This window comes from Bufo bufo, chromosome 3 (assembly GCF_905171765.1).
Source record: "Bufo bufo chromosome 3, aBufBuf1.1, whole genome shotgun sequence".
NCBI classification, from domain to species: Eukaryota; Metazoa; Chordata; class Amphibia; order Anura; family Bufonidae; genus Bufo; species Bufo bufo.
In genome coordinates this window covers 676,538,681-676,566,668 of record NC_053391.1, presented here as the reverse complement: position 1 = coordinate 676,566,668, position 27,988 = coordinate 676,538,681, and the positions used below count along the sequence as shown (strand labels likewise).

The window sequence follows — 27,988 nt, the reverse complement described above, 5'->3', positions numbered from 1 at the left end:
GTGAGGCAAGGTAACAAGAAATAGCTGTTTTGGCACCGTTTTTATTTTTTGTTATTTACAACATTCATCTGAGGGATTAGGTCATGTGATATGTTTATAGAGCCGGTCGATACGGACGCGGCGATACGTAATATGTATACTCCCCCCCCCCCCCTATTTTTTACAAATTTTTTTTTACTTTATTTTGGGAAAATGACGTTTTTGTTTATTTTTACTTGAAACTTTAATTTTTTGGGGGAAAACTTTATTTTTTCAACTTTTCTTTTCACTTTATTTTTTGTCCCACTTTGGGACTTGAACTTTGGGGGGTATATTCCTTTACAATGCATTTCAATACTTCTGTATTGGAATGCATTGGCTGTCTGAGTTATACTGTGTGTATTACTCATTTACTCATACAGCTTCCGGGGCCTGTGAGGTCCAGGGGGCAGGATCTCACAGGCTCGTCACCGGAAGGCAGCGCGATGCCTCAGTAAGGCATCGCGCTGCCTTCCATGCCATCGGGTCCCCCCCACAGCCGCATGGGGACCCGATGGCACCGCCGCAGGTAAAGCCACAGACCGCAGGTCTAAATTGACCTGCAGTTTGCGGCGATCGCCGATACGGGGGGGGGGGTGTCACATGACCCCCCCCCCCAGCATTGTGACAGGATGCCCGCTGAATGATTTCAGTGGGCATCCTGTTCCGATTAACATCCGCCACGCCACAATCGCAGTTTAAACCCATGACGTATGGGTCCTTAAGGACTCGGGAAACATTTCCGAAAATTTTCAAGATTTGCTTCCAAACTTCGAAGCCTTGTAACGTCCCCAAAAAATTAAATGTCATTTTCAAAATGATCCAAACATGAAGTAGACATATGGGGAATGTAAAATAATAACTATTTGTGGAGGTATTACTATGTATTATAGAAGTAGAGGAATTGAAATTTGGAAATTTTGCTAATTTTTCCAAATTTCTGGTAATTTTGGTATTTTTTAATGAATAAAAATGTTTTTTTTTTACTCATTTTTACCAGTGTCATGAAGTACGATATGTGTGTCTCAGAACGGCCTGGATAAGTAAAAGCGTTCCAAAGTTATTACCTCATAAAGTGACACTGGTTAAATTTGCAAAAATGGTCTGGGCAGGAAGGTGAAAACAGGCCCGGGGTCGAAGGGGTTAATATAACTGCCTATTCTTGTCCGCAAAGCGCGGACAACAATAGGACATGTCGGATATTTTTTTTTGTGGATCCACGGAACGGAGCAACGGATGCGGGCAGCACACGACCGTATGGCTTTTTCAGTGTTTTGCGGTCTGTTTATTGTTCCGTTTTTTGTTTCCGTTCCGTTTTTTGCCGTATATGGCATATACAGTATTCAGTAATTACATAGGAAAAATTGGGCTGGGCATAACATTTTCAACAGATGGCTGCGCAAAAACGGAACGATACGGAAGACATTCCGAAGCATCTCCCTATGTGTTCCATTTTTTTTTTTTTTGCGGACCCATTGACTTGAATAGAGCCACGGAACGTGATTTGCGGCGCGGGCAATAATAGGATATGTTCTATCTCTCAACGGAACGGAAAAATGGAAATACGTAAACGGAATGCATACGGAGTACATTCCGTTTTTTTTGGCGGACTATTGAAATGAACAGTTCCGTATACGGAACGCAAAAAAAGGCCCGTAAATGGAAAAAAAATAAAAAAAATGGTCGTGTGAAAGAGGCCTGAATTGAATGGGGCCGCATCCGAGCTGCCAAAACTGCGGCCGTGTGCATGAGGCCTATCTGTGTGACGTCACTTCTCAGAAGCTGACGCTGGCTTCCTATGAGAGCTATGACGTAATCCACCATTTACGAGCAGCCGCCGTCGCCTCTCCACAGGGTATTCTCCTCCCCTTACCGGTTGCCAGGCAAAATAAACTTTCCTAGCAACCAATCACAACACGCCTCTGACGTCACGAAAACAACCGTTTCCTCTCCCTGCCCATGCATTGCGCAACTTCTTTTTTTCTCCTCCTCCCCGGCCAATGAGAAGCCGCTGTGAGGCGTCGCGTCACGTGACCCTCCGACGTCCTGGTGTAGTTTTCTCTGGCGGTGACCGGCGCCATTTTGTAAGAAGACATCTGCCGCTTGCGGAGTTGAGGAGGAAGACGTTAGGAGCGGAGCCCCTTCCTCCTCCCTTCGTCCTGTCAGCCCGCCGTCTCATGATGCCGTGTGGGCGGCTTGCTGTACACCTCACCGCCTAATCCCCCCCCCTCCCTGTCCTGTCAGGGACTCCCAGCCGTATTCGGCCTCCGTCAACAATGGCGGCCGACGAAGCCCGAGAGGACGCCTGTCGGGATTATCAGTCCTCCCTGGAGGACCTGACTTTCAACAGCAAGCCTCACATCAACATGCTGACCATCCTCGCCGAGGAGAACGTCCAGTTCGCCCGGGACATCGTCACTCTTATCGAAGCGCAAATCGCTAAGGTTTTTATGACTAAAGCATTTTATTTTCTTATGTCTCCCCCACCCCTGTACCCTCCCCCTCCTCTCTCTCCCCTCCAGCTCCCCGACCTGCCCTTATTTCACAACCCAATATGGCGCCGACCTCGTTATCTGAGGCGATCCGCCATCTTACCTCCGCTCTCTCACTTACAGCCTCCTCTCTCTCCGAGCTGAGACCCGTATGTTAGGTCCCCAGACACGGCCAATATGGCGGCTTACAGGCAGTCACCTGATCTCCTCCTCAAGGCCACAGGATGGCTGATGGTACATACAGACCAGGTCCTTGTTGCTAAGGATAGGCAATCAGGGTGCAGTTATCGGGGGCCCAGGGCCCTTGGTGACCTGAGCAAAGGTAGAAAGGTCATGGAGCTTTCCTAGTGGCGCTGCCCATTTGTGGTAGTGATCAGCGGGCACCTCGGCCGCTGATCGGTCATCGATGGGGCGTAAATGTCTGCAGCGAACCCTTTGCTGTTAGAGACGGGTGTCCGCTTTTACGTAAGCGCTTAAAGGGGTTGTCTAGCTTTCAGAAAAATGCCCCACACCTGGTAGAATTGAGATGTTTGTAATGTAATTAAAGGGGTCGGCCGCTTCCTGGAGAACTTGAAGCTAGTGACAGAGGAAACTTAAAGGGGTGTTCCGATTATGTTATATTATCCACAGGTTAGGGGTCAACTGTTAGATCGGTGGGGACCTCCACTGATCACCGTCATTGGTGGGGGTCCCAGCAGTGTAATAGTTGTCTCCCTGTGGATAAGGGGTAACCTAAAATACCCATAAGTGGCCTCATTTCCCGCTGCACCCCCTACTGGCCAGAGATGTTAGCGGGGGCCCCCGGGATGTTACGGAGGGGCCTCGTCCGTCCTTATTTCCTACTGGTTCGGGAACATTTCTGGACGTAATGGAAAGTTCTGCTATAGCTTGTCTGAATTCTCAGCATCTCTGCTTACTGTCAGTGAAGGGGGAGAGTATGGTTCCCGGCCTAAGGCCTGGGAATGCTCTTAGTGGTCAAACTGGGAATGGCCCCTGTTTTGTGAGGTGGTTATTGGTGACGTGATTTATACTGGTGAAACGTGTTGAGGCCGAGTTCACGTCAGCGTTTTGTCTTCCGTTGTTCTGATCCGTCAGAAGAACCGATAAAAACATTGTTTATGTTGAATTTGAGCATCTTTTGTGCTCATTTTACATCCTTTTTCGCCTTTTTTTTTTTTATGGGAGGAAAAGTCCTTTTGTGGTTAAAACTAGTGTTGAGCGAACTTCTGTTTTAAGTTCGGCTTCCGGTTAGCGGAGAATCCCGATATGGATTTTGAATTCCGTTGTGGTCCGCGGTAGCGGAATCAATAATGGCCGAATATTGATTCCGCTACTACGGACCACAACGGAATTCGGAATCCATATCGGGATTCTCCGCTAACCGGAAGCCGAACTTAAAACAGAAGTTCGCTCAACACTAGTTAAAACGGATGCTTAGAGGGGTTCTGCACTTTGTTTAAACTGATGGTCTATCCTTTGGATACATCATCAGCATCTGATCGCGGGGGTCCGACACCTGGGACCCCCGCCGATCAGCTGTTTGAGAAAGCAGTAGCGCCGCGGCCTTCTTGCCGTTTACCACCTAGCCCAGTGACGTCACGACTAGTGGGTGGGTCTAAGCTCTGTTCATTGATACTAATCATGACGTCACTGGGCCTGTGGTAAACGGCAAGAAGGCCGCGGCACTACTGCTTTCTCAAACAGCTGATCGGCGGGGGTCCCGGGTGTCGGACCCCCGCGATCAGATGCTGATGACCTATCCAGAGGATAGACCATCAGTTTAAACAAAGCGCAGAACCCCTTTAAAATAAAGGCTGTTCTCACAGATCAGAAAAGTAAATGGTGATGTGAACCCGGCCTAACTGCTACATAGAGACCCGGCCTGACGCCTCTCACAGCGGGGCTGGGGCTGATACACGGCGACAAACCCTCAGCAACATTTGCCTGGGATTCTTTTAGGCTGGGTTCAGACCTGAGCGTATTTGATATGCGCGTTTAACACGCGTTTTTGTCGCGCGTTTTTATGCGCGTTTTTTGCAATAGTAAACGCACGTTTGTGTGATTGACTGCAGTGTCCTATGGCCACAAACGCGCGACAAAACGCCCCAAAGAAGCTCAAGAACTTGTTTGAGCGTAGGGCGTTTTTCAGCGCGCTGTAAAACGCTCAAGTGAGAACCAGGGCCATAGGGAAGCATTGGTTTTCATGTGTTGAGCGTTTTACAGCGCGTTTGAACGCGCTGTAAAACGCTCAAGTGTGAACCCAGCCTTACAGAATCTGTGGGAGTAATCCAAGGATTTGAAACGTTGATTTCTGCCGTGGATTGGCCGACAGATTTGCGCAATTTTTTGTTCCATTGTGACTCATTGCGGCTTTTTGTTGTAGCGGCCGCCGTACACATTCAGCGGTCGAGTCGTGAACGTAGACCGCCGTTCTGGTGGATTTCGGATGATCATACACCTAATGTGTATGGGTTCCTTTAGAGCCGCATCGGTAACCATCATGCTGAACCCTGGCGGAATCGAGAACTTGGATGTAAGGCGACGTCGGTCGCAGTAATCTCGCACAACGTGTTTTGTGGTGGTGTCGCCCTGTGAGACGCCATAAACCAGGCGTGCTCAACCTGGAAACCTATAACTCCCAGCATGCCTGAACAGTCTACAGCAGGGCATGGTGGGAGTTGTAGTTTTACGCCTGCCATAGACTATCATTACAAGGAGTGTTGTGTGGCTGGACCCTGAAGGAGTTGTCAGATCATTCATCTCCGACAACCCCAACGATGTCTTCTAATCGCTCGTCTCCGGCCTGGGACCGTCCTTGGGACGGAAATGACCCTGTTCGCTGACAGTAAGCAGAGAGTTGGAAATTGACACTGTATTAGAAAGTTGATGGGTTTTTCATTAGCTTTACAGGAAACTAGAAATTCCATTAAAATGACCTTTTTAGATGAAGGGGTAGGTTTAACCCTTATCCAGCCAGAGCCTCTGCTGTCTGGCATTGGATCGCCGGTCCCCGGGTCTGTTTTATATCTCTTGTATAGCATGCATATATCATACGGTGTATTGTACAGTCTCCCCTCTCGATGTCTGGATTGTGTAAGAATCCCTCCACCTTGTCCCTAGTAGTGATGAGGTATATAATACCGTATAATGTCAGCCCCCCGCTGACGGTGTGCCCGTGTCACTGGCTCCAGTAGTCGTCAGGTTGCAGACAGTGCTCAGTGACACGCCAGTCACCCCCTCCCCCCACCCCACATGCTTTAACCCACGTGTTGAGTAATAGTTCTCCTATATATTAAATAAATGGCTTTAACGTGTGTGACTGGTATGCTGCAAACTGTAAATAAAATGTATAAAATATGTATTTGTGTTTTTTATTTACCACTGTTTTTACTGTATGGTTTGTGTTCCATTCACAAGACTTGCACATGATCTCTGCTACCGGAGAGGGCAGGGGTGAAACCGATCTGGGGGGGTGCACTGTGAGGAGGTCTGGGGGTGCCCTCTCCGTGTCAGTGGTAACTGTATATCAGAGGGTGGCAGGTTACTGGACATTGGACGATAAGCCCCTGCCGCTGTGTGAAGGCACAGTCAGGGCCCCCCGGCTGTGACCTTTTCTTTCATGGCTTACATTGATTTTATTTTTTTCTCCTACAGAAGAATTTAATGATTAACCTTTTATAGAACACTAATTTCCGCCATGTTAAACTGTAGCTCCGTCTCGCCTGCTCCCGCATGAATGAGCTGGTCTCTCCCGGATGAGTTCAGAGGCAGATGCATCCTCCTAGGGGTGCGTTAGACATTTCTGGGGGAGTCCGGGTCGTTTGCCTGGTGGATGTGGCTGGGAGGTCAAGAAGCCCTTTAAAGGGGTATTCCCATCACAGACAATGGGGGCATATCACTAGGATATGGTGCCATTGTCTGATAGGTGCGGGTCCCACCTCTGGGACCCGCACCTACAACGAGAACGGAGCCGGGGAGGGGCCCGTCCACCACCAAGCGCTGTTCCCATATAAGTGAATGGGAGCGTATGCGCGGCCCCTGCTCCCATTCATTTCTATGAGGCAGACTGAAATAGCCAAGCCAGCGCTCTGCTATTTTCGGCGGCCCCATAGGAATGCTTGGAGGGCGGCTGCGCAGTGCGCCCTCCGTTCATTTCCCCTCTCTGTTCTCATTGTAGGTTCGGGTCCCAGAGGTGGGACCTGCACCTATCAGACAATGGGGCCATGTCTTAGTGATATGCCCCCATTGTCTGTGATGGGGAAAACCCCTTTAACCACCTAACTTTTGCCCGAGTCCAGCTGACCGGAGGGGGAGGGCTGCTTTAGATGCCGCTATCTCCTGAATGGTAGCAGCTAGAGACCTGCCACTGGTCCAGGCTTCCAGCTAAAGTCCAAGCAACAGAGGAGAAATCACCGTTAGGAATCATCGCGGGTAAAACCTGTTTTTGCTTTCACTGTCGGCTGCATTCACACATGTCCATCAGTGATATCTCCCCCTGTACTGAGCATATTGCTGTCAGCCTTCAGACAAGACCAGTGGCAGGTTTCTAGCCACCATCCAGGAGATGGCGGCATCTATAGCAGTCCTCCCCTCCCCCCTCCAGTTAGCTACTTTTCCCACTGCTGAAGCTGGACTGGGGCAAAACAGGGGGTTAAAAAGCGCTGTCCAGGATTAAGAAAACATGGCTGCTTTCTTCCAAACACAGCGTCGCACCTGTCCACAGTTTCTGTGGTATCGTGGCTCGGCAGACAGACGCGGTGCCGTTTTTTGGAAGAAAGCCCTGTTTTTCTAATCCTTGATAACCCCTTTTTTAAGGTCACATCCTAAATGCTTGCTTTAATCTTGGGTCGGTGGCTGGTCACAACACACATTACACCACTATGGACATACACGTAACCTAAACGTGGACTGGACTGTGCTGCCGTTCCTCTGGTGGGAGCAGGACAACTGGGGGAAGCAGCACCCACTGGTGACTAATGACTGAAGGTAGCAGGTGACCTGTCTGGGTGGAGCGTTTTGGATCTGTTCTCAGCCTATTTGTACAGGTGACTCCGTTCACAAGTCACATTGGATGAGTAAAGATCTGGACTGTGCTCTGGAAGACGTCACTAGATGGACGCACGTGCGCTAAATACCAGCAAGCATGGAGAGCAATGCCATCCGGCCGTGGATTTCCCGAAAGAAACGCTGTTTGGTTGAACTGTAAAATAATAATAAAAAACAAATGGATGTCTTAGAGACCAATGGCTGCGATGACGTGATGGGAACACTAACCTTACTGGTATCCTTTAATTAATAGCAAAATCTCCAGCCTCCCGCTCTCTAGTAATGTATGGGACGTAAAGTAAATCTAATCCTTGGTTTGTATACGGAGGGGAGCTGTCGTGGGGTGATGGTTTGTGTCCTACTAAACTTACCAGTTTTCTTTTATCTAGGCGCCTAGCACAGAGAAGCTTCCAGTCATGTATCTCATGGATTCCATTGTTAAAAATGTCGGAAGAGACTATCTTGCAGCGTTTGCTAAAAACATAGTTCCCACGTTTGTTAATGTGTTTGAAAAGGTATAGATTCATTATTCTTTCTCACGTTGATGCTAAAGCTTTATTCTTGTCCTAGGTGGGCTGCAGACGTCGTGTCAGAGGGTCTGTAGGGTTTTGTGACTAGATGCCAGGATTACCTACTGACGTCCTATAGTCCCCATGCACACGACTCTGTGTCTTAGGGTCCGGCTGCATGGCGACAAAGAGGTGTGGCGTAGATAGAATTATATGATGTATGTCAATGGTGTCGCAATGTAACATGCCCCGTACTGCAACGCGGCAGTCACAGAACAATCCGGCTTGGACTGATTTTTTTTATTTTTGCAACTGTCACATCAGTTGTAGCATGTCCCATAGCAACACCATTGAAATTCATTACATGAAAGGTCGCCATGTAACGGTACCCGTACAGTCCGCAAACCGCAGATACCGGCCGTATGCATGCTGAAATTTTCTTTTTCCAGTCTATAGAAATGTCCTATTCTTGTCTGCAAAACACAAGTATAGGACGTGTTCTAAATGAACATGTCTGCATCCAATCCGCAAAAAAATGCGGAACTAAAATACGGTTGGGTGCCTAGGGGCTCATGCACACGAACGTATTTTCTCTCCGCGTCCGTTGACGTTTTTTGCAGATTGTAAAAAACAGAAGGTACTCCATGTGCATTCAGTTTCCGTATGTCCGTATTTCCATTCCGCAAAAAGATAGAACATGACCTATTATTGTCCGCATTATGGACAAGGATAGGACTGTTCTATTAGGGGCCGGCTGTTCCGTTCCGCAAAATGCAGAATGCACACGGACCGCAAAATACATACGGTCGTGTGCATGAGGCCTAAGTCAGATTTTATATTTTAAGATGGAATGTAGTTGCTACTATATTAAATGTGTATGAGATTTTTTAAAAAGCAGCATCTGAGTGCCAGTCTCGTCCGTTGGCTGTCTCTGGAATAGCAGTTTTGGGAGAAGCTACAATATAAGAATACATGGGCAACAGTGGTGCCAGCTCCAGGGAAAGAGGCAACCAAACCTTACCTAACTTATTTACAGAGCGTCTATCGGCTCTCCAGGCAAGAAATAAAGTTTGACGCTTCTCTTTGCACTCTGCATTGTGATGTTCCTCTGGGGATAATAGAGAGCTGGGTGGTAGTATTCCCATTGTTAGTGGGGGTGTCCCTATAGCTTAACCCTTAGGATACCAGAGGCTTTTGCGTCTTCATTTTTCTTCCCTATTTTCCTTGAGCCAGAACAATATTTATTTTTTATTTTTTCCGGTCACATAGCTGTATGAGGGCTTATTTTTTGCGGGACAAGTTGTACTTTCTAATGCCATCATTAATTATGGCATAAAATGTAGTGGGAAGCTGTAAAAAGAATTGGGGAAAAAAACGCAATCCCTCCACCGTTTTACAGGCTTTGTTCCCACAGCGTTTCATTTGCGGCAAAACTGACCCATGCCCTTCATTCTCTGGGTCAGTACGATTACAACGATACCCCATATGTATAGTTTTTTTTTATGTCTAAATGGTATAAAAATGTATTTAAACTTTGATAAAAAAATAAAAATTTAGGTATTTTTTAATTATACGGAAAAGGGGGGTGATTTAAACTTTTAATATTTTTATATAAACTTTTTTGTATTTTAATTTTGTGATTTTGAAGCTCATATGAGCCTATAAGTTTTTTTAGATTTTGTTCTGTCAGGGATTTTTAAAATGAGATTTAGGGCTCTTTCACACCTGCGTTCTTGTCTTCCGGCATAGAGTTCCGTCGTCGGGGCTCTATGCCGGAAGAATCCTGATCAGGATTATCCTAATGCATTCTGAATGGAGAGTAATCCGTTCAGGATGCATCAGGATGTCTTCAGTTCCGGTACGGAACGTTTGTTGGCCGGAGAAAATACCGCAGCATGCTGCGCTTTTTGCTCCGGCCAAAAATCCGGAACACTTGCCGCAAGGCCGGATCTGGAATTAATGCCCATTGGAAGGCATTGATCCGGATCCGGCCTTAAGCTAAACGTCGTTTCGGCGCATTGCCGGAGCCGACATTTAGCTTTTTCAGAGTGGTTACCATGGCTGCCGGGACGCTAAAGTCCTGACAGCCATGGTAAGTGTAGTGGGGAGCGGGGGAGCAGTGTACTTACCGTCCGTGCGGCTCCCCGGGCGCTCCAGAGTGACGTCAGGGCGCCCCAAGCGCATGGATGACGTGATCCATGTGATCACATGATCCATGCGCATGGGGCGCTCTGACGTCATTCTGGAGCGCCCGGGGAGCCGCACGGACTGTAAGTATACCGCTCCCCCGCTCCCCGCTCCTACTATGGCAACCAGGACTTTAATAGCGTCCTGGGTGCCATAGTAACACTGAAAGCATTTGGAAGACGGTTCCGTCTTCAAATGCTTTCAGTACACTTGAGTTTTTCCGGATCCGGCAGGCACCTCCGGCAACGGAAGTGCATGCTGGAGCCCAACAACGCAAGTGTGAAAGAGGCCTTACACTAGAAATTTCTCATTCTTGCCTGCCATCTGGTGGCCAAAATAAGAATTGCAGCATGGACACCGTCAGCTAGGCTTACAGTGTTCAGTGCAACTACCGATGCCCACATTGGCCGCACGGGGCATCGGTAGGAAGACCAGAAGTGCGAGCTTCTGGGTTTTTGCACATTTAGATGTTGTGATCTCACTTGATCACGGCATCTAAAGCCTTTAATTACCGCAGTCGGCATTATTGACTGTCACTGTAATTAGCCGCAGGTCTCTGCTCTTTGAAACAGCACAGATCAGCCGGCCATGGCGCCCGCTGCACGTGCCAGCGGGCGCCATGTTTACACATCGCTGGTAGCGAACGGGTTAAGGTACAGGGATGCCCCATGGACAAGGGAACTGGTAACACTTGACTATTTGTATTTATTCATGCATTTTCAGGGGCAGTAAGGAGTTTAATGTATACAAAAAATGTATATTTTAAACAGATGCCTTAAACTGATGCTATATAAGGGCATCCGTTCACCATTGTAAAACTGGACTCTGCAGGATACAAGAACGTGGTGTGCTTCGTCTTTGTATCTTTTTTTTTCTAACGTATAAATCAAACATAGGCATGAAACATGATGAACGCACCCTAACAGGCTCGCAGGAAACGTGTCCTGCCTTTGTTTCATTGGGGATACAGGTATTTATTACAACAGACATGACAGGAGCGCTGGCAGATCATCCTTAGGGTATCTGCACACGGTGCAGATTTGTATGCAGAAAATCTGAACTCCGCACCAAAAACACAATAACGACACACAAATCTGCACCATTTATTGTGGTTTTGATGCAGATTTTCTGAACAACCCCATTGACGTCTATGGGGAAAACCCCTCTACAGAAATTGCAGAATCACACAAACAATTCGCATGCTTTCTAAATCCATACAGCAGGTCAATCTCCACACGGATGAAGAAAAGCAAAGCGTACATTAGATTTGTCACATCTCGTTCACTGCAATGCGCTGTGGTTTATCCGCACATAATCTGCATTCTTACCCCTTGGGCTCATTCAGGTGAGAGATGATCTCATCTGGGAGCTGCTCGAGTGTAGAACTGTCAGCTCCTGGACACGGACTCATTACAGTCAACGAGCCAATTATCATCAGTCTGTGCAGAAAACATGGGGCTGAAGTGGCCGTATGCGGGGTCCGCAATCACGGCCACCGGCCCATGTGCACCCTGCATCGCAGATGTGGACACATTCACTTGAATGGGTCCACAATTGCGGAGATGTGGAACGGAAGCACGGATTGGAATTGCCTCTGCTCCGCCCAAAAATAAAACTTGTTCTATTTTTCTTTTGCGGTGCGGACGGCGACGGATTACGGACCCATTCAAGTTAAATGAGTCTCGATCCGTCCTGGCCACCACACGGACGTTGCCCGTGCATTGGGGACTGCAAATTGCGGATGCTCGACGTTTGTGTGCAAGAGGCCTTAACTGGAACGCACATGTGATGGTGTGCATTGCAGGAGCGTCCAAAATATCCCACATTCCCTTCATTACAAAGCTGATCACAAGTCTCCTCTTATGATCCCTCTGTTGCCCCGCTGTGTTCTCTGATTTTATTAGGGTCTGTTTGGTTAAAACTGCCTATAGGGTATTGCAGTTGTGCGCTTTATTTATCAAACCGAATCAACGATGGATTATAACTGCAGGATATTTAGTATTACGGAGTGAAGCATTTGGCTCTTTGCTTTAATATATCCTTTTAGGCTTCAAGTGTAAGTACAGTTTATCAACCACTATTTCTGTATAGTCCGATACAAGTGTGTGACGTAGAGAGTGAATCTGCCTGTCTTATCCAGAGCGCGGTCAACACACAGAATGTTTCTCTTCTTTCCAGGTGGATGAAAACACTAGAAAAAGTTTATTTAAATTACGGGCCACATGGGATGAAATATTTCCATCCAAAAAACTCTATACACTTGATTTGCGGGTCAATCAACTGGACTCGGCATGGCCCGTTAAACCTTTACCGCCAAATGTGAATTCGCCCAGTATCCATGTGAATCCTAAATTTCTTAAAGTAAGTACTGGAAATGCATTTCCATTATGTATTGTTATAAAGGGACAGGTACATGTTTTTATTTTCCCTCGTTCACGGTAAATTGGTTAATTCGTACAAAAGGTTTTTAATTTTTTATTTATTTATTTTTATTTTCTCCCTCAATAGCCAGAAGAAGCCTCTACAAATGCCATCTCAGCACCAAAACCAGCACCTCGTGCCCCACCTGTTCACGCTGAGGCACAGAAGCCGGTGCAATCCCAGGAGCAGATAATCCGGCAGCAATTGCTGATGAAGCAGAAACAGTTGTTAGAGCTTCAACAAAAGAAGTTAGAACTGGAATTGGAGCACACAAAGGCTCAGCTGGTAAGCGAGAGGTTAACTCCATTGTAGATCTTGTCGGACAGTTTACCGCATAGTGCTGAATATTGGCATCTAGATGATTGAAATCCTGTCTGATTCTTACCGCTCCTTTACACTGTCCAAGAATTGGCCAGATAATCGCTCGTCCATCAGGTAATCGTATATTTCATGAGGTCACCTAAATCGTTAGTGTGACTCTGTTGCCGGGAAACCGTGATTCTGTATGGGGATGAGCAGTGGCATTAGCGACGGTTACTCCTCATACTCTGGAGGAGATCGCTGCGGATAAGCAGGTGATCATCCAGAAGGGACGCTTCTATTCCCAACAATCATCAGCTTAAGGCCTCACGCACACGACCGTTTCGTTTTTTTTGCGGTCTGCAAACCGCGGATTCGCAAAAAATGGAAGCCGTCCGTGTGCTTTGTGGAACGGACCTATTGTACAAATGCCTATTGTCCGCAAAACGGACATGAATAGGACATGCTATATTTTTTTTGCAGGGCCTCGGAACGGAGCAACGGATGCGGACAGCACACGGAGTGCTCTCCGCATCTTTTGCGGCCCCATTGAAGTGAATGACCCAAGCTACGGTCGTGTGCATCAGGCCTAATAGTGCAGTAATGCAACTTAAAAGGTGAAACTAACATATGAGACTCATTACAGGCAAAGTAAGATATTTCAAGCCATTATTTGTTATAATTTGGATGATTATGGCTTACAGCTTATGAAACCCCAAAGTCACACTTTTGAGGTCCCCGTTGCTCAGGGGGTATGGATTAATTAGCGGACTAGAGTGTGACACTTTGAGCCTAGAATATTGAACCTTTTCACAAAATTCTAATTTTAATTTGCATTACTGAAATAAATGAACTTTTGTACGATATTCTAATTTTTCGAGTTTCACCTGTACATGCAGAAGGGAACGGGAGGACTAGTGGCTTTTTTTAAAAATTTTTTTTTATTCTAATGCCCTATTTCACGTAGAGACAACTGGTATACCCTTGAGGTATGGTGGAATCATGTACCACTGTACGCCTCCGATATACACTGCCAATAGATTAAGGATGCTCCTTGCCAAACATTTGTGTAAATAATTGGGTTTCAGTAAGATATAGGCAATAGGATCTGATCAGTAATGGCAAAAAGAGTGGCTATACATTCCCGATGAATGGTCGTCCATGTAATGTATGTACTGGCTAGATTCATATATACTGTCTTTTAAAGCACTGAACCATTTTTTAAGTATTTTTGAGAACTGTGGTTATTGCATCTTGATACAAAACATTTTTACCCTTTATGTGTATATATGTATACTTCTTTACGCACACTCATATCTGCATTATGAACGTAGACTATGGCAGCCTGTAATCTGCTGACTCTGGGGCTTTGCAAGTGTTAAGATTCTTTCTCTGTCTAGGCAAGCAGTACGAGTTCGGTACCTGCAAAGCCCCAAGTTGTGCCAGAGGTTCCTCGTCCTCCAAAGGCTTCGCTGCTGCCTACCCCGACTCATAAGGAAAAGGAGAGGGTGTTGGCGCCTCCACCGCCTGCTGAAAAACCTGCAGTGCCAACCAGAGACCCTCGACTTAACAGAGGGAGTCAACATTCTACACCTTCTAAGGACCAAGGGTCTAAAAAAGACGTCAAAGCGAACCTACATCCACCAGAGTCTAAACCTGCGAAACCTGTAGCTATTGAGAAAGTAAGCTCCTCCACAAGACAAGAAAAGAGCAAAACGAGTGACAAATTGCCCAAAAAGGAACCCACAGCGCACACAGAACATAAAGGTAAATCCAAGTCCCCTTCTCCTATGAAAGCAAAGTTACCTCATGCAAAAGACTCAAAGTCCGCAGTTTCTGATACAAAAGAACCTGACGCAAGTAAGCGAGATCCAAGACTACGCAAAAACTTTCGAGATAAAACGGATGAGAAACCTGCAGAAATAAAGGAAAAAAGGCGAAGTACAGAGAAAAAAGAGGATCACAAATCTTCAGAGCATCGTCCGTCTGGAAACCGGAGCAAGATTGCTAATGGCTTGCAGAAAAGTGAACCCAGTGACGCTGATAAACAAGCTACAAAACCAAGCAGAGCCCCTGGTCGAAAGAGATCACGGTCACGCTCCCCAAAGACTCGATCGCCAGTGCTGTCACCCAAGAGGAGAGAGAGGCGATCGCCACCCAAAAGAAGACAACGAAGCCTATCCCCTATTCCTTCACTTCTAAAGATTGGCAAGGTGCGCCCAACTGGTGGCAAACTGCCTCATTCGGAAGAGTTTCCACCAAGTACACGAGATGAGCGAAGTAAAAGAATCCCTAAACTAGATCCCCGGGACAACAGGAGGCAGAAGAAGAGCTCTGAGGAAAGACAGCAGGATCCTGCAGCTCCGACTTCTATGAGGTCCAGCTTGGAGCCAAAGGAAAATGTGGAGAACTGGCAAGAGTCAAAAACCAGCAAAAGATGGAGGTCTGGCTGGGAAGAAAATAAAACGTAAGTAAAGCACAGTGTACTGAAGGCCCTAATTGATATGTTGTGAGAACATTAAAAATGGCTCCTGTTCGGGAGCGGAGCGGGTGTCCTAGCCGGTGGTTGACTGATATGTTATACAACAAAATCAAAATGGCGGAATAGCTGCCTGCAGCGTTTTGGTGTCCGTCTGATGAAACGGAGCCAAACGGATCTGTCCTGGCACACAGTAGGTCAATGGGGACGGATCTGTTTTCACGAACACAATCTGGCACAATAGAAAACGGATCCGTCTCCCATTGACTTTCAATGGTGTTCAAGACGGATGAACGGATGTAGACGGTTGTATTATCTGTGCAGATCCATGACTGATCCGCACCAAACGCGAGTGTGAAAGTAGCCAGTTTTTTTAAGTATTAAAATCAATAACTATATAAATTTGGTAATTGGTACCTTTCTGCAGGCGAGTACATCATTTTTTGGCAGCCCAGTGAATGCTGTGATTTTTTATTTTATTTTTTATTTTTTCTCCAGCTTCTCAATACATTGTATGAAATGTTAGAAAGTACAACTTGTCCCACAAAAAAAAAAAGGCCCTCGTATCCCTATGTGAATAGAAAAGTGATATCACTCTTGGATGGCCGTTGGGGGAAAAAATTAAAATTGTTAAGGGGTTAATGCGACAGGTAGCTGAACAGTCTCGGGAGTCGGTCTGCAACTAATCCCCATCTTCCTTGCAGCTCACAAGGCGCTGATCACCATCAGGGGAACAGAACCCCACATGCAAGACATCGAGACAACTGGCCTAACAAGGGTATCCTCTCACCTCGGACGCCAAAGCAACAGGACTGGCTGAGTGCAGATGCCGATCTACAAATCCCTAAGGAGTTAACGAGAGCAAGCAAGGGCGAATTACTTAAAAAGGTGAAACACTATTCATATTAGCGGTCCGCCAGATAGACGGTGTTAGGGTTACTAAGTGAAATGCATCAGGAGGATTATGGCACAAGTCACCTTACTAGTCAGGAGGCGTAAAATGCAGTAGACTTATTAATGGAGAGCTGCATTATTTTGGTGTAAAGTCGGCCATGCAGGAGTGAGGAGAAGTGTCTAACGTTTCTAGTAAAATGCACCAAAACTTTTGGCAAGGGACATGTTGGTGAATTTTTCCACCATGTGGATTTTCAGAGGACCTGGTTGAAAATCCACAGCATGCTTTGTTTTTTTTCCATGCAGGCATTTGAGCTTTCAAAAAGCATATATTGTACTATGCTTTGCATGTGCACTGCTGTGATACACTTGGCACAGGTCCTGCTGGTCTGGTCTGATGACACAGCACGTCAATCTTACTAATGTTCTCATAACTTTGTCACTGAGGAATGGTGAGATGACTCAGCAATCCTGTCTTTTGCTGCTGCGTAGGAGAGCAGGTCATGCATGCTCGGCTCTCTCCATTAAGTGCCACAAGACTTCCCAAAATAGTGGAGTCAGTGCTCGCTGCTATTTTTGAAAGTGTCCTAGCAGTGCGTGGAGAGAGACGCGCATGCACGGCCTGCTGTGTATTCACAGCAGCAGAGGACGAGGTCCCGTTCTTCAGATATGAGCACCTACCCCCACCATCCTGTGGATAGGCCATGGGAATAACCCTTTAAATATCACTTTCTTTAGAACATGTTATTACTGCAGGGCTTTATTTGAGGAGCTTTTGTAAGAACAGGACTGTACACATCAGACCATATTTTTTCTATTACATGTTCTTACATATTCCTTCTTGTGGATTGTATGTCGTCACTTTGTACTGTTGGATAGCTTGAAAATGATTTGAAATTATTCCGGTAATTTATCAGCAGCGTGTTTTGTATCAAACTTCTTAATGCTTCTTTATTGCAGGCGAACGAGCGTCTGGCATCAGGCGAAATCTCCCAGGATGACTTCCTGGTCGTGGCTCATCAAATTCGACAACTCTTTCAGTACCAAGAAGAGAAACGCAGATCCAGTGTTTGGGACAGTCCCACGGACGACACCAAAGGTGGTGGCCGAAAGCCGCTCCTCTCTAGTGCGGACTTGAATTATTACCAGCATAAAGCTAAGCTGAGAAGAACACATGTTCAGCATTTCATGGAAGAAGGGTTCATGGATATTGATGATATAGATTTTGATGGAAGAGAAAGTGAACGTGATTTGATCCAAGGCCGTCTGTCACCAGGAATAAGACCTGACAGTGATGATCTTGTCCATGATGGTCTCGGGAGACTTGATGAACAGAAAGATCTTTCTATAGGTAGGTTTCCCATTGTGAGGATTTTCATTTGTCATTCTTCACTGACTTAAGGTGGCTGTACACATGAGAACAAAGTCGGCTAAGCCCACCGTTTTCTGTGGACTAGCTGTCGATCTGCTATGTATGGGGTCTCCTGATGTCAGGGGAAATAATGCTGCCTCCAGAGCTTTCTGCCAAAAGCTTTTGAAGGTGTATGGCCACTTTTAGCTTTTTCTTTTGACATTTTATTTATAATTTTCCTTTTTTTTTTTTTGTCCTCATACTGCATTTTTTTCCCCTCCATGAAGGCTTAAGAGAAGACCAGAGGCAGCCATACAATGAACCATATCCCCACAAAAGATCCAGATATAATGAAACTGAGCCGAATTTTGTAGATGATAAAGCACTCCTTGGGAAGGACAACCTGCTTGTTGGCCTGCGTGAGGAGAGAAGACCGTTGCTTGAGACCCCAGCACGATTACCTGTCAGAGGAGATGGTCTTGGTGGTAAAGGATTCGAAGATCCTACCAATGTGTTGAATGCAAGAACAGAATCTCCTGCGAAGTCCTGCACGCTTTTTGAAGGCACATCAGGTCAGCGTGACCCCCTTTTTAAAAGCGAATTAGTTGATGACCCAAGGTTTGAAAAATTAAGTGGGCAGCTAGTTAACCAACCCATGAGATTTGAAGAACAGAATCTAATTATTACTAATCCACCAGTCGACAGCCAAAGGATGGATGTCCTACAAGGTCCACTTTTAGGTCCGCAGAGGTTTGAGGGACCCCAGAGTAGACATATGGGAGCTCCAATGTTTGATGGTACTCCTGGTCAACCAGGGGCACCATTGCGATTCGATGGCATGCAGCCATCAAGATTTGAAGGCGGCTTAGGTCCACAAAGGTTTGATAATGGATCCGGACCACAGAATTTTGATGGCAATCAAAGATTTGACGGTCCACAAAGATTTGAAGGGCCTCAGAGATTTGATGGTGGATTAGGACCTCAAAGATTTGATGGCCCTCCCAGACCATTACTACAACAGAGATTTGATGGTCCACAATGCACACCTATGAGGTTTGAGCAACCAATGCGATTTGACACAGTGATTGGGCAACCTATGGGTTCAATGCCCTTTGATGGGCCACATGGTCCAAGGTTTGACACCGGTCCAGGACCCAGGTTTGACGGGCCTCCCGGACCAAGATTTGACGGACCTTCTGGTCCTAGGTTTGATGGGCCACTCGGTCCAAGATTCGACGGCCCTCCAGGTGCAAGGTTTGATCCTGGTCCTCAAGCTTTGATGAGATTTGATGGACCAATGGGCCAGAATGGGCCAAGATTTGAAACTCCACAATTGCACAGATTTGAAAACCAGTCGCCTCACATGTCAAGATATGATGTTATCCCAGGGCAGCCATGTCAAAGATTTGATGGTCCACCTGGGCACCAGACACCACCAAGGTTTGATGGACCAATGCAAATGCAGCCACGGTTTGATGGACTCATGCCTCAACGATTTGATGGTCCAAATCAGCAGCCACGGTTTGATGGGCCTTCTGTACACCCTGGACCACGGTTTGACAATGTAAATCCACCTGTTAGGCAAAATGTTCCACCCTTTGGACAGAATGTACCCTTTGATCATCAAAATATGTTTCCTCGGCAATTTCAAAGACCCGATCAGAGGTTTGATATGCCGCAGGGCCCAGGGTTCCCTGTTGGTCCAGCAGCCCCTGGAGTGCAGGCATTTCCTAACCAACTGCAAAGGCCAGCTGGACCTTACTTTGATGATAAAAATCCACAAGGACCTGGATTTGGACACTTCAATATGCCTGTCGGAAATATGCAGCCAAATCCACAGGTGAGTGAACTTGGAGAAACCTCTTTACAATTTTACATAGTATGTTTACCTGCGTAGATGGAAAAGGCGGTGGCTTATGGTGGGGTTGTCTAGTTATGCTGTTTGTATTCACTTGAACTACAGGACTCTTACACAAGGTGGAAGGAGATTACTAAGTTGAGTATCTCTTGAGGTTGCACCAGTTTAAAAAAAAAAATTTGTGTAGCTTGTGCCTTATTCACCTGATCTAGATACAAACCAGTCCAGGTGAAGACTTCTGAGAGAGTGCGCCTGGCATTGAGAGAAATCGCTCCGTCCCAGGCTTGACACTGCTAAGTTCAAACTTTGTATATGAGATCCCCCATTCTGGGGAAACCCCTGGTCGTCCAGGATTAGAAATACATGGCTGTTTTCTTCTAAAAACAGCACCACCCCTGTCCATGGGGTGTTACAGCTCAGCTCCATTGGAGTCGGTGTGGAAGAGCTGCAATACTGCATACAACCTGTGCTTAGAGGGTGGTGCTGTTTTTGGAAGAAAGCAAGCAAGTTTTTCTAATACCCCTTAAAGGGAACCTGTCATCAACTTTATGCTGACCTCACTGAGGACAGTATAAAATAGTGACAGAAATGCTGATGTCGGCGGTGTGTCACTCATCAGCTAATAGTAAGTGGTTGCTGAGAACCAGCATCATAATCCCTGATGATTGGCAGTTCTCTCCTAGAGAGAAAGGGAGAAAACTCGGTAGAAAACTGTTAGCGATCAGCAGGTGGGCAGGAGAGCAGGAAGTCATGAATAACCAGGACTCTTTTCCAGGCCCAGTCTGCAATGATTGTGATGTTGGTTCTCGACAACCACTTACTTTTAACTTATAAATGACAGACCGCTGAAATCATCTCACCTGTCTCTAATTTATGCTGACGTTAGTATAGGCAGCATAAAGTTGATCACAGGTCCCCTTTAAAGTCTTGAACTGCTGATCTATATGTGACCGATGCGTTACACTGCAGCTCTGGCTGCTGGACTACATTTAGCATTTTGTGATGCTGTGAGCTCCTGCCTGACTGCTAGTCTTCTGTCGTGTACTCGCATATCCCTTTTTAATGTGTTTATTCACTCATCAGTGGAGACCTACACTGCTATGGTCCGTGATGTGGCCCAAACATGCCCATAGAAGTCCGTAGGTCTGTGAAAACCACTGCAGCTCACACAGGAGTGGCTGCTCTCTTTGGGGTTCCGATTTTGACATGGCTGTAGGTCCCACCTCTGATGCACACGAGCGAGTTAAATGTGAGGAAACCGCAGTGTGTCAGTAAGAGGTCCCGTTCCGGCCTCCGCTCCTCTGACGAGTTCACACTGCGTTTTATACAGATTTATAGTGCTGTGTACCCTTAAGAGTCCTGTTGGTTTGGGCTCCTTATAATTAAGTAGGGAATCCGTGGCAGTAGGCTTTCAATAGCCCCTTTGTCACCACCTGACCATTTTCAATCACTACCATCTAGAAAAAAGAGAGAACAGGTAAAAAAAAAATAATAATTTTGATTTATTTTTTTTGCTGTGGATTTAACATGTGGCACAAAAGCAATTCATAAACCTGTCCTTACAAGCAAACTCCTGTTAGGGAATTGCAGTTAGCTGTTCCAGACTGAGTAGGAGAACGGCCGGACGTGAACCGTGTGTTAGTCTACAGTGTCTTCACTTGGGTGGTAAATTATAGGTTACACACAATTGTTTCCAATGGGCAGACAATTAGTGGCTAGTAAATGACCATTTGTGAGGGGAGTGCTTTGTTTTTAACTGTTCCTATTCTTCAATCTTTTTGTAGTTTCAGCCTATGGACGGTATGGGCCAGCCAGCACCTTTCACCCAAGAACCTCTGCCCTCAGCACAAATACCCGGAGTGTTCACATCCAACCAGCCAGGTCAGTTACCGAAATGTGGTTTCTGTTACTCTACAGTCAGCCATAAAGTCCGAGACTTAAATGGTTATTCCAATCTGATAAGGTATTGTCATATTGCTAGGATATGGCGTTACTTTGATTGGTGAAGGTCTGACCTCTGGAATGTAGGGGCCACAATGCTGTTTCCCATCTGTACAGCGGCACGCCGGTAGTACCGATCCCTTCTAGAGAAAGGGGCAGGTTGCAGATCTGCTAACCATCTGGATGTGCAGGGAAGACTTACAAGGGGGCAAAATCAGCACTGTAGGTCCCTTAATTCTCGGGATCAGTGGGGGTTGCCAGAACTTGTTCTCCCACTGATCATAAAGCCATTGTATATCCTAGCAATATGCCATCATGAATTTAACATGGGCTGAGACCTCACCAGATCAACTCTGTTCAGATTGTTGCTTCTGTTTATTACCGAAACCACAATGCTGCAGTAGAAATGACTTCCGGTGGACCTCCCTGACTCATAAGGGGATCCGTCCGGTTCTGCTGACGTGTCATTTTGACCATAATAAGAACACTTCATGCACCACTATATTCTTGCCCTCTGTAACAGAGGCTCTTGATGTGGACAGACCCCCAATCGTTATGTCCATGTTGCTGCTATTGTATTTATTTATTTTTTTCTTTTTCAGGGGCTGCATTTCCAAATCCAGAAAACCACTTGGGTCAGCTGGATGTTAATGAATTGTTTTCCAAGCTGCTTTCCACGGGAATACTTAAAGCATCTCAGACGGAAAACACTTCCTCTCGTAAGTAAACCTGGATGAGATCTGCGGAGCCTTCCCCCTCACTCTCTAGTATTTCACATAAGTGCCAGCTTTTGAGCCCTCGTGGCACGCTGGAGGGTCGACTTTGCCAAGGTCCTAAATCCGCTTTCGGTCGGTCTCCACGTGAATGGGTCATACCTCTCCCGCAGCGTCGTTGGGGAGGCCACAGTGTGCTCCGTTACGTTTAATAATTGTGCCCCTTACAGTCTCCAGTGCTGAACAATGTCCGATTATCATTGTTTTATAGAAGCAACTGAACCGTCTAGTCAGTCTACTCATGAAGACGAAGAAGACGACCCTTCAGAGGATCAGGATGTTCCAGACATCACTGGCTTTGCTATGGAAGATCTGAAACAGTGAGTAAAAGTTTCTCAGGACAGCCTTGATGCCGTGTAGTTTCCCAACCAATTGTTTTAGGGTCCCAGTGCTTTTAAAATAAAAAGTGCTGCAACTTTGCAATAATTCTCAATCGTGCCTTAATTTCATTTGGGTTCTACAGCTCCTATATAGATTATCCGTCTCCAGACAACATATATTCTTTGTAGTGTAATTGTAGAGTTAGTCGGGCACAGAGGACGGATAGGAATGTCTGCAGGATTGAGCTTCACAAGGTTTGTCTGGTACCACGGAGCATTGTCTATGTAGGAACTGTAGAAGCAGAATAGTGGGGTTGTCTCATCATAGACAATGGGGGCATCTCACTAGGATATGCATCTATTGTCTTATAGGTGCGGGTCCCACCACTGGGACACGCGCCTATATTGAGTACGGAGACTCCGGTCTGGCCACCACCAAGCCGGCTCCCCATAGAAGTGAATGGGAGCGCACCACTCTATTCACTTGTATGGGTTCAATGGAAGTATCCGAGCCAGCGCTCGGCTATTTTCGGCGGCCCCATAGAAATTGGAGGGCGGCTGCGCATGCCCAGTGCACCCTCCACTTTTGGGGCTCTGTTCTCAATATAGGTGTGGGACTCGCACCTATAAGACAATGGGTGCATATCCTAGTGATATGACCCCCATTGTATGTCATGAGACAACTCCTTTAAGACCTAGTGCAAACTTACTTCATTTTTCACTGTATATACATTGAGAAAATTTGAAAGTAGTTTACTAAGGTGGGATGTAGCCTGTAAAGGCGTCATCCAATATAGGGCTGCAGTAAACGATTATTTTAGCAATAGAGTATTCTACCGATTATTTCTTTACGATTAATTGAGTACTCTTATAAGAATTTTTTTTTTTTCCTTTACAAAAACTCATCAGACCCCTTGCCATCAGTCCCCAACACCCTTCGTTCCCCTCTGTGCGATCAGCCCAAGTGCATCAGTCCCCCCCCCCCCCCCCCCCGTGCCATCAGCTCCGTTCCCCCTTGTGCCGGCGGAAACTCCAGATTTTAGTGTCGTGCAACCCATTCACTTCCACTCCTGCACTGCCATCCTAGGGCATGACAGCTGATCCCTTAGCTACACATCGGCCCAAACCCCTGTCCGATGCACGGCCTGGTGCCGCGCAATGTGACTTATATGCCACCTCTCTAAATTTCACAGGATGCCACCTTAATACATAAAAGATAAAAACTATAAACCTGAGGGGACCCCCAACAACTCTACCTTAGGCTACTTTCACACCTGTGTTAGGAGCGGATCCGTCTGGTATCTGCACAGACGGATCAGCACTTATAATGCAAACGCTTGTATCAGTTTGCATTATTCTTTTAAAAAAGAAGTCTGTCAAAACTGATCCGTCCTGACTTGCATTGAAAATCAATGGGGGACGGATCAGTTTTCAATTGCACCATATTGTGTCAGTGAAAACGGATCCGTCCCCATTGGCTTACATTGTAAGTCAGGACAGATCCACGTCGCCAGGCGGACACCGAAACGCCGCAGGCAGCGTTTTGGTGTCTGCATCCAGAGCGGAACGGAGCCAAACTGATGCATTCTGAGCGGATCCTTATCCATTCAGAATGCATTAGGGCAAAACTGATCCGTTTTGAACCGTTTGTGAGAGCCCTGAAACTGATCTCACAAACGGAATTCAAAACGCCAGTGTGAAAGTAGCCTTACTAGGACACATCTTGACAACTCGCCCACAGTAGCCACAGTGTCAGTCATCCAACTTGTGCTGATGCTGGACCTCCCAGGCAGGGAAGGGAGCTGTGCCCACATCCAGTCAGTGCCAGGCACCCAGGGCTCGGGCTGGCGACCCCCAAACCACTCACCCCCCCCCCATTTCCGCTCCCTTTGCTGGCACTTCTGGAGCCAAACCCGGCTATTACCGCCCTGGCCGCCTCCATCTGTCAGCGTCAATCCGCCTCATGATCTCCCGCCCATTTCTTGGCAAGGCGACTCTGATTGACCCTCCCCACAGTCTGTCACTTTCAAGGAGGCCCGGCCACAACACGCATCCAATTCCACAGTGACCCGACCATGACTTAACACTCTTTAACAAGCTACAGCCACCAATGACCCGCCCACTTCCAGCAAGGTGACCCAAACGAATCCTCGATGGAAAAGGTATTTTTTTGTGTCGAGTTACTCGATTTAATAGAGTGCTCGTTGCAGCCCTAATCCAATATAAGCATTGCTCTCCAATGAATAGGACACTTCACATGACGTATTATTGTAATATACATGCAATTCCCTGCTCTCTTCCTTCCCTCAGTGATCTGGTAGAGGAGCAAGTGAAGCAGCCCAGACACCTCTCTATTTCTCCCTACTTCTAGATTCATAGACATATGTAGCTTATATCTCTAGGCAGTGGAGAAGGACATTGGGGGGCATTGCATACCCTTCAAGTTGTGTGTAGTTTATGATCTTTCCCCTCTCGTCTTCCCTTAGGCGCCATGAGAGTATAATAACCCGTTTGTACACTGGCATCCAGTGCTACTCCTGTGGGATGAGGTTTACCAAATCTCAGACTGATATCTATGCCGACCACTTGGATTGGCATTACCGACAAAACAGAACCGAGAAGGATGTCAGCAGAAAAATAACCCACCGCAGATGGTACTACAGCCTGAAGGTAAGTCGCCAGTTTCTGCTTCGCATAAAAGCGCTTAAAATATAAGGAGTTATTTTATAGCCGGGCTCTGCTTCATGCATCCCGTGTGCAGATACACAAGGGCTTGGTTCTCAGTGGGGAATCTCATGTTTGTTTGCTTTCTCTCCTTAGGATTGGATAGAATTTGAGGAAATTGCAGATTTGGAAGAAAGAGCTAAAAGTCAGTTCTTTGAAAAAGTACACGAGGAGGTGATATTAAAAACTCAGGAGGCCGCCAAGGAGAAGGAATTTCAGAGCGTGCAAGCTGGGCCTGCCGGGGCAGATGAGGTAACGGATTCTCCTGGTGATTTAATTGTACTGTCCCCCCTGACCAGGGTTTACAAAAACTGCAATTACTTTGTTTCTTTCCCCCATAGATCTGCGACATTTGCAAAGAGCAGTTTGAACAGTATTGGGATGAGGAGGAGGAGGAGTGGCATCTTAAGAACGCCATGCGTGTCAATGAAAAGGTAAGAGACGAATGCTTGTAGGAGGCCTGTATGCGGTCACTGTCTGTACGCCCAGAAATGGAGACTTACTGGTTTTAGAATTTAAAAAAATATAACTGGATACTCATAAACCAGCCCTTGTGTAAGCTCTGCTTCTAGTATGCCAGTGAAGCTGCGTTTTAATGGTTCCCTACTCCAGTAAAGCAGGGATAGACTTTGTAGTGGCGCTTCTGCTTATTTCAGCATTATCCATTGATTTCTATGTATATGGCTTTCTAGTCTATGGAGTGATCACGCGACTGCCGCAACAAACGGCTGATTGGTGGGGGTGCAGAGTCTGAACCCCCACTGATCTGATGATTAGCCATCCTTATTTTGATCCCTAAGAACCCCTTTAAGGCCTAGTACTATTGCCTTCCCTGTTCTGTATGCTATCGTACAAATGTCTGTATGGCATTAGAGATATATGGCGGTATAATATGGGTGTTGTCCGTAAGGACCTTGTTTTGTGTGAGGGGGAAGAGCAGGCAAAGCTGCTTCTTTTGTATTAAGGACCGTCATTAGGCTACATGCACATGACCGTTGTGTGTTTTGCAGTCCGTATCTTTTGCGGCCCCATTGAAGTGAATAGGTCCGCATCCAAGCCGCAAGAACTGTGGCTCGGTTGCGGACCAGAATAACGGTCGTGTGCTTGAGGCCTCAGTCTAAGGCCTCATGCACACGGCCGTTGTGCTCACCACATCACGGATGCAGACCCATTCACTTGAATGGGTCCACAAGGTACTACGCAGTGCTTCCGTGGGGTTACTCTTTGTGCCTCCGCACCTAAAAAAAAAAATAGAACTTGTTCTATTTTTTTTATTTTATCTTTGCAGTGCGGACGGGTCATGGACCCATTCCAGTTGAATGTGTTTGAATCTGTCACGGAAGCCGCACAAATAGTGCCCGTGCATTAATGCATGCAACGGCTGTGAGCACGAGGTCTAATAGTGATGGCATGTTGTGGGAACTCGTTTATTACAGTATTTTACCGCTTGTACCTTTTAGTTCTAATGAGTATTTGTTTCTTTCTCAGATTTTCCATCCCTCTTGTTATGAAGATTATAAAAATGTAAGTACTCGAGAGTGACTTCTTTATGCTGGTAAAACGTGCATTGAGTCTTGTAAGTAACTTTTGGTTTTTCACGTTAACTTTCCATCAAACAGGATGACGCCATAAAGGTAACTGGTAGTATTCCTGTTTAATATTCCTTTTCTGAACAGCGCCCCCTGGTAACAAGTCTTTAGGGAAGGAAAACTCTATCCTGATGCCATCTTTACAACGTTGCTATGATTGCTGTTTTGTAGGCCTCTGTGCTCACTTGTCCCTCCCTCTTCTTTCAGACGTCCTCCTTTTTAGACTGCACACCGTCCCCTAGTAAAACGCTCCTAGAAAACCCACTGAACGCCATGTTAAGGCTTGTCAAAGAGGAGGTGGCAGACACTTCCGACACCGCAGTCAGAGTAAAGGAGGAGCCCTCTGCCGACGCTGCCACACACTGTGCCCAAACCATACCCCTGTTAACGGAGGTCAAACCAGAACCCGACGATCCGGTTTAAATCTGCGCCTTGTACAGAGCTCCACGAAAGTGAAGAACCTCTAACTGGGGCGGGGCCCCGGTTAACTATTTGGTTACTGAATACATTTTTGTATTTGATTTTTCTTATGCTGCCTGCACAGTTTCATGTGTGTAAAAAAAAATAACATTCTGTAAATGTGCGCAGATTATAAAATCTTATAAAAGAGAGGTATTGTATGATTTTCACCTGACTGTAAATTATAAATAAAATTATTTTTGCTATACATGGAGTGTAATGTTTATGCACACCATTCAGAGGTTCAACATACAGAAAAAGACTAATAAAAAAAACTGCTTTACATTTTGGTTGGAAATGTAATTTTTGAAGATTTTTCTTAGATGGGTGTAATGGAATGGCAATTATTTTTTTTTTTCTTTATGCGGAGTATATAGGACGAGTGACTTTCCTGTGTTTGGTTTAGCGTAGCTTTATTTATGAATGGGGACAGGATGATGAATACCTGCACAGGTAACGAGGAAATGAACACTTTATATAGAAGAATGAAAAAGCCACAAAGTGAGAAGCTTGTAGATACCAAGGCCATTTCTCCAACCCTACAGCTGCTTTCTTTTCAGTGTTCACCTTTTTGAATGCTTTCAGTGCAAATTAAATGTTAACATTGAATTACTAATAAACGTATAG

General features: G+C 46.2%; 1 protein-coding gene and 1 long non-coding RNA gene across 3 annotated transcripts; one reads left to right on the top strand and one right to left on the bottom strand.

Annotated features, from left to right (window-relative positions):
• Window positions 1-2,082: 2,082 nt before the first annotated feature.
• PCF11 (PCF11 cleavage and polyadenylation factor subunit) lies at window positions 2,083-27,988 on the top strand. 2 transcript variants are annotated; one of them, XM_040426399.1, is made up of 16 exons: window positions 2,083-2,462; window positions 7,946-8,071; window positions 12,431-12,613; window positions 12,761-12,958; window positions 14,374-15,440; window positions 16,157-16,340; window positions 17,307-17,697; window positions 17,985-19,537; window positions 21,340-21,436; window positions 22,099-22,215; window positions 22,481-22,589; window positions 25,076-25,259; window positions 25,410-25,565; window positions 25,655-25,747; window positions 26,802-26,837; window positions 27,110-27,988. In XM_040426399.1, exons 1-16 carry the CDS (start codon window positions 2,295-2,297, stop codon window positions 27,323-27,325), a joined length of 4,878 nt encoding a protein of 1,625 aa, XP_040282333.1. In that variant the 5' UTR covers window positions 2,083-2,294; the 3' UTR covers window positions 27,326-27,988. The 2 variants fall into 2 exon arrangements, 1 of the variants encoding a protein (XP_040282333.1); XR_005777785.1 differs by lacking the exons at window positions 26,802-26,837; window positions 27,110-27,988 and adding an exon at window positions 25,886-26,358 and having other exon boundaries at window positions 25,655-25,852.
• On the bottom strand, window positions 16,638-17,300 carry LOC120996473. The gene is made up of 2 exons (XR_005777786.1): window positions 17,076-17,300; window positions 16,638-17,037 (listed from the first exon to the last, which is right to left on the bottom strand). It is a non-coding gene; the product is annotated as an uncharacterized LOC120996473 (long non-coding RNA).

Excerpts from the sequence above, each read along its gene's own strand:
- PCF11 (XM_040426399.1), top strand. The coding sequence starts at position 2,295 with ATGGCGGCCGACGAAGCCCGAGAGGACGCCTGTCGGGATTATCAGTCC. Across the intron at positions 17,698-17,984 it reads ACAGAAAGATCTTTCTATAG|GCTTAAGAGAAGACCAGAGG; the intron begins GTAGGTTTCCCA and ends CCCTCCATGAAG. Across the intron at positions 25,748-26,801 it reads CCATGCGTGTCAATGAAAAG|ATTTTCCATCCCTCTTGTTA; the intron begins GTAAGAGACGAA and ends TTTCTTTCTCAG.